The sequence below is a fragment of the Phyllostomus discolor genome, chromosome 5 (assembly GCF_004126475.2).
Source record: "Phyllostomus discolor isolate MPI-MPIP mPhyDis1 chromosome 5, mPhyDis1.pri.v3, whole genome shotgun sequence".
Classification (NCBI taxonomy): domain Eukaryota; kingdom Metazoa; phylum Chordata; class Mammalia; order Chiroptera; family Phyllostomidae; genus Phyllostomus; species Phyllostomus discolor.
In genome coordinates, this window is record NC_040907.2 from 142036167 (window position 1) to 142046475 (window position 10309).

General features: G+C 38.4%; 1 protein-coding gene across 1 annotated transcript; it reads left to right on the plus strand.

Annotated features, from left to right (window-relative positions):
* The first annotated feature begins 2151 nt into the window (after nucleotides 1-2151).
* Nucleotides 2152-7091, plus strand: LOC118500956. The gene is made up of 4 exons (XM_036027514.1): nucleotides 2152-3233; nucleotides 5080-5789; nucleotides 5866-5974; nucleotides 6910-7091. The coding sequence occupies exons 1-4, from the start codon at nucleotides 2303-2305 to the stop codon at nucleotides 7089-7091; spliced, it is 1932 nt and encodes a 643-aa protein (XP_035883407.1). The 5' UTR covers nucleotides 2152-2302.
* Nucleotides 7092-10309: the final 3218 nt, after the last annotated feature.

The window sequence follows — 10309 nt, forward strand, 5'->3', positions numbered from 1 at the left end:
TTTATCCTTTTATATTACAAACAATACAAGAAACATTAGGTGGGAAAAAAGGAATGAGGTGTAAGAAGTGAGGCCAGAAACCTGGAGGGGGGTTAGGGTTAGAGAAAAAACACTGCAAGATGGTAAAAATAATTCCCAATATATCAATCATAATGGAGATAGACAATAAAAGTTTTCTCAAAAAAAAAACAGTAAGAACTTTCTGAGCACCCACTACGTGCCAGGTTCTCAGGGCGCAGAAACAAACAAGACAAAGTCTCAGTTCTTACAGAGTTTATTTTACATTCTAGGGAAAATGTTAGAATATTGAGAACTCTTTCTATGAATAAATTACATGATTCAGTGAAAAACTGAGAAATACCTTGCTTATCAAATGGATTATTTCTTCCTCTTTAAAAGTAAGCTCATCTTCATTAGGAGTTTGTAAGCAAATAACATCCTTTAATCTTCCTTAGCTAAAATAAGGAATGCAGATAATGTAGTTCATACAAATTGATTCAATAAATACTTAAGTCTACTTTGTGCAAAGAAATGTACACTACGAGCTATTAAAATGAATTTAATAATTTTGGCCAATGCTATATGTTGAATTAAGTAGCAATTTTATTAATCATTCAAATAGCTACTAAGTGTATATGCTCTAGCCACAGTTCTGACCATGTATATGTGTATGGGGGTAATGTCAGAGAACAAGCATATTAAGATCCTTGCCTTCATGGTGTTTCTAGTAGCAGGATGTAATACTCTATTAAGTCATACATTGTTGACAGATGTCTTCAACAAATATAATAATATACTTGAGCACATTTTACTCCTACTATGAAAATTCTGTTCAAAATCTTACCTTTAATTTTGCCTTCACTGTCTGTCTTTGTTATCTCCATGCCCTGTGTTCTGCCTCCTACTGACTGTATAATTAAGGGCTAGAATAGAGAAGGATAGTATGAACATTTGCAAGTTAGAATAAAGATAATACTGTTAAACAAAATTTCCATTTACAATTATTCAGCTTTCCCTAATGATACTTACAATCAGGTCAGTGATGCGACTGAAAACTCTGCTATCAAAAAGATAAAGATCTCAAAAGCTACTTCAAGTGATAGATCAGAATTTTTAAAACTTCCTACTTTAAGGATAATAAATATTCAGATACCCATAATACAGAACTCTAATTTAAAAATTAATAACAATAGCCTTTGAAAACTTACTATAAAAACTTACTAAGCACCTTATATTATAACTTAATGTGCAGAACACTGCATACACCTCTATCTTTTATTCCTTTTATAGACCAGGAATCAGTAGCATAACCTGCCCACATTACAGTAATGTGGAGCAGGACTCTGCTTTAAATCTAGGAAGTATGACTCTAAAAAGTGGGGTCTTAAACAACATCACTAAACTTCCAATAAGGAAGAAAGTCTTGATGCTGCATAGCAGCTAAGTGAAGACATTTGCAGTGTTGTAATATTAACCCTTATTAGAACTATAGTACAGTAGACAGTTTTCCACTGTGATTGACTATAGTTAAGTCCTTCATCATTGTATGAAGTATTTTCTTGAGTCCTCTTCTCAGAAATAACACTATTTTGACCTTAGATTTCATTAATTAAAAATCTAAATGTACCTCTAACTTACCTAATCACTGTGTGTTCTGTTCTGTTTATCTTTTAAGATACTCACTTTAATTTTTCCCAATTCTAACCACCACATCTTTCTATCTGGTGTCACATACAAACATAGCAAATATTCTCCTTACTTTGTCAATTCCTACATCAGTGATCAAAGCCATCATGTGGGGTGACTCTGAGACAACTCTAATGACAGCTCTGGAGTATGGGCATTATGAATGGCAACTGAAAGATTACCAACATAGGTGCTGATGCACAGGTGTGGACATTTGCCAAATGAGCCCAACTGTGCTCTTAAGATGGATGAGTGTCACTGTGTCAATTCTACCTCAACTGTGAAAAAAGTGGTGGCATGGAAATCACAAGCTGCAAGACAACATGAGCTGTGTGACAACAATGTCACGCAATGAGTATTTACCAAGACAGGAAACAGAGGAGGCCCTTGGGGGAAATGTCACTGGAGAAGGGCCTATGTCAGGCCCAAGGCAAGTCTCCATTTCCCAACTGCCACCACATGGAATGCCCAGCTATCAGGAGTTTCCTAGCAACAGGTCATTGTGATTTAGTTCTTAGGCTGGCAGAGAGGCAATTCTGAGACAGTTGGCAGAGCTGTTCAATGGCAGTGGACGCTTTTGGCAGAGCAGACCAGGTCAGTCCTAAAACCCACAGTGATGGCCTCCTGGTTTGATGGCCTTAGCTCTAGCTTAGGCTGTTACCTAGGGCCAATGAGCCACAGTGTGGTGTCCTTAACTAGACACATCTCTAGGTGCACTAAAGATGTGTGGATGGTGGAATCCAAAACAGAGGAGTCAAACGAATTAAAGAGGAAGGAGGTGGAAACCACTAAAGAAACTATGAGACCAAAGGTTGGAAGATTTATGACATTTTATAGTGATAATGATCTTGAAAATAAGCAGAAAACTGCAGCTTACAATGATCTACTAATAAAAGGGGACTTAGACATCAAACTATTCATTGGAAAAGAGACACTTGAAACACAAAAATTACAGAACTTGAGGGAAGATACTGAATCAGTAAATGCAGCAGCAGGCTTCGTACCAGCAACGTTTTCAACATTACTGGGTGGAAACATTGACCCCAAGGCTTCTGAATATAAACATGAACTCAAACAGAAAAATCTGGAAATTATGATTCTGAGAGAAAGACATGAAATAATGTACCATAAGTTACTCAAGCTACAGAAGGCCACTGAATCTACAAATGTGACAAGTAGCCTCGTAACAGCTACCCCTGCTTCGATTTCCCTTGGTGATAATATCAACCACAGTGCTTCTGAATATGAACATCAACTCAAACAGCAAAACCTTGAAATGAAGATTCTCAGAGGAAGAAATGTAGCAATGAAGCACAAGTTGCTCAAGCTACAGAAAGCCACTCAGTGTCTAAGTGTGGCAGCTGGCCTCCTGCCAGCAATGTCATTAGCATCACTAGGTGAAAACATCGACCCCAATGATTCTGAATATAAACATAAACTTGAACAGAAAAACCTGGAAGTGAAGATTCTGAGAGGTAGAAATGTAGCAATGAAGCATAAGTTGCTCAAGCTACAGAAAGCCACTCAATGTCTAAATGCGGCAGCTGGCTTCCTACCAGCTACACCTGCTTCAACTTCCCTGGCTGAAAATATCAACCACAATGTTTCTGAATATAAACAACAACTTGAACAGCAAAACCTTGAAATGAAGGTTCTGAGAGGAAGAAATGCAGCAATGAAACAGAAGTTGCTCAAGCTACAGAAAGCCACTCAATGTCTGAATGCGGCAGCTGATTTCCTACCAGCAATGTCATCAGCATCACTGGGTGAAAACATCAACCCCAGTGCTTCTGAATATGAACATAAACTTGAACAGGAAAACCTCGAAATGAAGATTCTCAGAGGAAGAAATGAAGCAATGAAGCAGAAGTTGCTCAAGCTACAGAAAGCCACTCAAATGTCTGAATGTGGCAGCTGGTCTCCTACCAGCAATAGCATCAGTATCACTGGGAGAAAACATCGACCCTAATGATTCTGAATATGAACAAGAACTTGAACAGAAAAACCTGGAAGTGAAAATTCTGAGAGGAAGAAATGTAGCAATGCAGCGTAAGTTGCTCAAGCTACGGAAAGCCACTCAATGTCTAAATGCTGCAGCTGGTCTCACACCAGCTATGCCTGTTTTGACTTCCCTGGGTGATAACATTGACCAAAATGCTTCTGAATATGAACACGAACTTGAACAGCAAAACCTTGAAGTGAAGATTCTGAGAGGAAGAAATGTGGCATTGAAATATAAGTTGCTCAAGCTAAGGAATGCCACTCAATGTCTAAATGTGGCAGCTGGCCTCCTACCAGCTATGCCTGTTTCAACTTCCCTGGGTGATAATATTGACCACAATGCTTCCGAATATAAAAATCAACTGGAACAGCAAAATCTCAAAATGAAGATTCTGATGGGAAGAAATGTAGCAATGAAGCACAAGTTGCTCAAACTACAGAAAGCCACTCAATTTCTAAATGCGGCAGCCGGCCTCCTGCCAGAAACGTCATCAGCATCACTGGGTGAAAACATCGATCCCAATGATTCTGAATATGAACATGCACTTGAACAGAAAAACCTGAAAGTGAAGATTCTGAGAGGGAGAAATGTAGCATTGAAGCATAAGTTGCTCAAGCTAAGGAATGCCACTCAATGTCTAAATGCTGCAGCTGGTCTCATACCAGCTATGCCTGCTTTGACTTCCCTGAGTAATAATATTGACCACAATGCTTCCGAATATAAAAATCAACTGGAACAGCAAAATCTCAAAATGAAGATTCAGAGAGGAAGAAATGTAGCAATGAAGCACAAGTTGCTCAAGCTACAGAAAGCCACTCAACGTGTGAATGCGGCATCTGGCCTCCTGCCAGCAATGTCATCAGCATCAATGGGTGAAACCATTGACCCCAATGATTCTGAATATGAACATGAACTTAAACAGAGAAACCTGGAAGAGAAGATCCTGAGAGGAAGAAATGTAGCAATGAAACAGAAGTTGCTCAAGCTACAGAAAGCCACTCAATTTCTAAATGCGGCAGCTGGCCTCTTGCCAGAAACGTCATCAGCATCACTGGGTGAAAACATCGACCCCAGTGCTTCCGAATATGAATGTGAACTTGAACAGAAAAACCTGGAACTGAAGATTCTGAAAGGAAGAAATGTGGCATTAAAATATAAGTTGCTCAAGCTAAGGAATGCCACTCAATGTCTAAATGCTGCAGCTGGCCTCCTACCAGCTATGCCTGTTTCAACTTCCCTGAGTGATAATATTGACCACAATGCTTCCGAATATAAAAATCAACTGGAACAGCAAAATCTCAAAATGAAGATTCTGATGGGAAGAAATGTAGCAATGAAGCACAAGTTGCTCAAGCTACAGAAAGCCACTCAATGTCTGAATGCGGCAGCAGGCCTCCTACCAGCAACGTCATCAGCATCACTGGGTGAAAACATCGACCCCAATGATTCTGAATATGAACATGCACTTGAACAGAAAAACCTGGAAGTGAAAATTCTAAGAGGAAGGAATGTAGCAATGAAGCATAAGTTGCTCAAGCTATGGAAAGCCACTCAATGTCTAAATGTAGCAGCTGGTCTGGAACCAGCTATACCTGCTTCAACTTCGCTGGGTGATAATATTGACCACAGTGCTCCTGAATGTAAAAATCAACTCCAACAGCAAAACCTTGAAATGAAGATTCTGAGGGGAAGAAATATAGCAATGCAGCATAAGTTGCTCAAGCTACAGAAAGCCATTCAATGTCTAAGTGTGGCAGTTGGCCTCCTACCAGCGACATCAGCACCACTGGGTGAAAACATTCACCCCAAAGATTCTGAACATAACAATGAATTTGAACAGAAAAACCTTGAAATGAAGATTCTGAGAGAAAGACATGAAGCAATGAAGCGTAAATTGCTGAAGCTACATAATGCCAATCAATCTATAAATGTGTCAGCTGGCCTCATACCAGCTATGCCTGCTCCAACTTTCCTGGGTGATAATATTGACCCCAATGCTTCTGAATGTGAACATCAACTTGAACTGAAAAATGTCAACCATCCTGCTTCTTCCACTTACCAGCACCTACAGAACAGAATGACCTGGTGGATTTGGTCCAAAGTATTTCCATCATATTCTAAAATCAGTGCAGTGTGTCATGCATAAGAACTTTTTTCAGAACTCTTTTTGTTTTTAGGAACAGAATGTCACCTTTTTCAGCTGGAAACACTCTACTCGTGATATGAAGCACCTCGATTCACCAGGAAAATCTGAAGTAGCTAAAAATGATCCATCAAGTCTTCAAGGTACCCAGGGATCCACACTCTAAAAATTACATATGAGTCCCAGTTCCACAGCCCTGTCTGTTTTTTACCCACCCAGACCTGCAGCTCATGGCTCTGGGCATCTTCCTTAAATGCTATTATTAATGTTTTACCCACATCTACTCTTCTGCTATTGTCACCTGACAACTGTGCTGCAGCTATTCTCAATGACTTGCAAGAGTGCGATAGATGATTCTGGAGTCAGCATGACAGCACTTTGAAGCAGAGTCCTTTAGGAAAAAGCACATAATTGCCTGTAGTTTTACTTTGTTTAATAAAGATATTCTTAATAGTGTTAAAAAGAAAGATTATTAGTGTTGTTAATCATCAATAAGTTATTCAATATAATCATAAGCTTCAGAGTTGGAAAGGGAACCCAGATTGTCTAATTCTCCTCCTAATGCAGACTTTGTGTCTTCAACACTCCTGGCTGTTAGTTATGTGTCTATATAGCACCACTCTGAAAGCCACAAGAACTTCAATTTTTCATTATAAAACCAAGAATCCACTAGGCCTCGTAATCTTAAGGTGAGACAATCTCAGAGTTAGAGAACAATAGGGTACAAAGTACAAGTTTTCTTTCCTGAACCCAAATCATAAATGCATAAGGAAATATGTGGCAAGCCAGGAAAGAAAAAAAGAAGTTGAAACTAAGCACTTTAGGAGAAAATTTCTTAAAAGTGAAATATAGGTAAACTAGGCAAGTAAATACTATAATAATACTTTAAACCCTTAAGAGTTTAATTAATTGACCCAATCAACTCTTTCAGCTTAATTCAGAAACCAACTTCCACCCCTTACCACAGTGAAACAGGCAATAGTGTTTAAATGAAAGGTACTTTATGTTTTCAAGGCTGTACAACTCATTCCACTGTAAAAGCTCTCTCCTCAACCCTTTCCCTCTGCTTTGCTTGCAGAAATTTTACAGCTCCAACACAGCATAGTAAATGTCACCTCCTATGTGAAGCTTTCTCAAGTCCCCATCCTCAAACAGAACTGGTATTTTCTGTTGACAGCTATAACTCTTAGTTTAACCTCTATCATAGCACTTAGCAGTGTGAATTTAAATGAGATGAAGACTGTCAAACTCTTGGTTTGACAAAGGAATACAACAGAATCCTGGGTTTATTACAGTTTTATATATAAAGGGAAAAGAAGAACATTATGAAACTCTTCATGCTTAGTGAAGAAATCCTGTAAACATTTATACCTTTAAGAAAAGACAGGTTATTACTTGAGCAAAAAATTATTATATAAGTTTACCAGTCAAAATTACACACTCCTAGCAATTATAAGGTTCTTTACAGAGGATATATAACAACATACTCAAAAGTCCAGGTGTCTTAAAAAACTTTTCTGTTAAACAAAAGAAAGATTAAGATTACAGTTTTTACATGCCTTCACATTGGACAAGAGAATGAAATTGATACTTGGTGAATGTCCTAAGTTCTCTACTTTATCAGAACTGGCTGTACCATATGGGATAATGTCTGCTCTTCAGAAGCTCTAAGGAAATATGATTATTTTCTACTCTCTCTGAGATTCTTATTATGAGATGCATTTTCAAAGCTATTTGATTAGAGTATAGAGCAGGCTTGAGAATCAAAACTTACAGTATGGCAAAGTAAAAGACAAGATAGATGTCTAACAAATGGAATATCAGGCATATAATATTTTGCTTCCACACCAGGGTCTATTCCCCCTGTTATAACTTAATATGGTCCTTAACTAACTTAAAGATTGGTCCTTAATATTGTCTAAACTTGTAATAACATAAAGAGTTAGCTTGAGTATTTGAATGTTGTGAGAGGTGTAACCAAAATATATCCTTGTTTGTCAAAGGGGAAAGTATAAATTCTAGCTATCCATTAGTTAATTCTTCAGTGCAATATGTGATTCACAAAGAGCAGTTCAAAGACTGATCCAAAGTGAGTATATAATGCACTTCTTGGCATGAGCTCATATTTACAATGAACCTCAGGGAAAAGACCTCAAGAGACATCCTCTTAACCTTATATTTTCCTCTTAGTAGAGCAGGTTTCCTTATGTTCAGTCTCCCGGTTAAGGAGTATACTCAAGACCAGATAATAGGCCCAATATAGAGGTGTTTATGCTAAGCCCCACATCACCACATGGAAACTTAATGACAGTTTCTGCTCTCCCATACATGAAATCAAACCAGCCAGTCAGGAAATACCTGATCAGCATTGGTTAGGTCATTTGCCTGATAAGCTTTTGCTATCCCCTATAGGGAAAGGAAACTGGCAATAATCAACCTGCTTTTGTTCCTAGTATAACTCCCTTGTTCTTGATCCCTTCTGCCTATAAAAGTGCTTCATTTTATTTTTTCCTTTTTATTGAATGATGGGGGTGACCCTGGTTAAAAAATGCTTCATTTTGTATAGCTCCTCAGAATTCATTTCCATCTGCTAGATTGGGTGCTGCCCCATTCATGAATTGCTGAATACAGACTATAATGTATTGAAAATGTAGTCAGCTGAATTTTTAACAACTATAAAGTAGCCAGCACATATATTCAGATTTCTTTATTCTTCTTCCAGTGCTCCCTTTCTATGACACCCACAGATACTCCACTGAGTTCAGGGGACTTGATTGAGTCTAGTCTCCCACTTTAGTCTTACCAGTCCAGGGTAGCATCCCAAACCTCAGATCTTTCTTTTAATTCATTAGAACTTACTGATTTTTCCAGTTCTCTTGGGGTTCTGCCAGCTGACTAGCTAATGGGGTAAATTGAGCTAATGCTAGTTATTTGTGGTAACATTTGCACTTGTATTGAGGTGCACTCAATGATTAATTTGGGACATATCAGAACAAGTAGAAACATTTTGGGTGGGACAGAGCCATCCTGGGATCCTTAAAATATTAGCTTCCTAGTCTACTGTTAGTTTGAATTTGCCTGAAACTCTCATCAGCTAAAGCCTGGAAAAAACTTTCTATTTCCTCAGAATTTCTTTTTGTGAGCACTAGTAGCAATGATGGAGTCTCTGTAATCTGTTCCCATCAACTATAGATAGTAGCTCATACATAAACTTTCCAATGTAAATACTCCAATAGAAGCCTGTGAAGGGCCTGGTTAGCACAAATACTTAGCAACCAAAACCCAGTCAGTATTCAAACACCAACTCCAACTGAAATAATTTATAGGTGACAACCCATGCATGTTGGATGACAGAGAAAGTGAATCCATTTGGAACTTTCCTACTTCCATTTTAAGATCAACCTTGGAAAAATAATGAAACTTCACAACTATGCACTTAAAAGTATAAGAGGGGGGATGGTTTAGTTGAATTTTGTTATCTCAGTCAGTCACACGTGAATAGTCCAGAAGCAGCCATGGTTCTTTAACTGAGGCTTTAATCATATCTTTCAAACCACACAAAGTCTACAGGGAGTGAGGGGCTGGGGAGTGGCTCTTTCATTCTCTTCAATGGTCCCTCAGTCCTTCAAGGGGCGTGGCTCCTTTAGTCTCTCCAGGCACCCACTCCCTTTGTACCCTTTCTCTCTTCCCTCCCCTCTGTTTCAGGGCCCTCAATTCCTTTAACCCAGAAATTTTTCAATCCATACTGTGCATTAAACTTTCCTAAGGATTTTTCAATTATACTAACATTTAGGCCCAAATCCCAGAGGATCTGATTAGTTTGGTTGGGGTGAGGCCTTAGGCATTTCTGTGTTCTGTTGAAATGCAGACTCTGGGTTAGGAACCACCATCCTCCTCTGTTCTTGTCACTCAGGGTCCCACTTCTTTATCTAGTCAGTCTTGCCAGTCTCTCAGTTCCACTGGGTTCCACTCTGGGTGAAGTAAAAGTCACTGGAAATTTAGACTGAAGTTGTATCAAAAATGATCATTTTTTTTTTTCATTTTGACAAAACAAACTAGAAAGAACATCTGTTAACATTTTTTCTCTTCATTATTATGCTGAAACAGCCACTGTCTCTTCCACTACTTTGGTATCCTTTCATTACCCTTACCTTGTAATGGAGTATCACACTACATGTAGGTAATAGCCTTTGAATTTGATCCTGTACTAACTTGAAAAGGACATTTCTGGGCCAAGAAAATGTGCCTTCATTTAGTTCTTTGTAATTGCCCCAGGGACTTTGAAAAGGTAACATTGACTTTCCTTTCTATATAAGAAATTGAAGCCAGTAAGCAATACAAAATTTGCTTGCTTATGTGTTTATACATAGTGGAATTTTAATTACTGTATTTGTAGACTTTGGACTGGCTCTTTAAAAAAAGCTTGATTTGTAAATTCTTTTCTCATACACTCCAAAGCTCCCTAATAAGTCACTGGC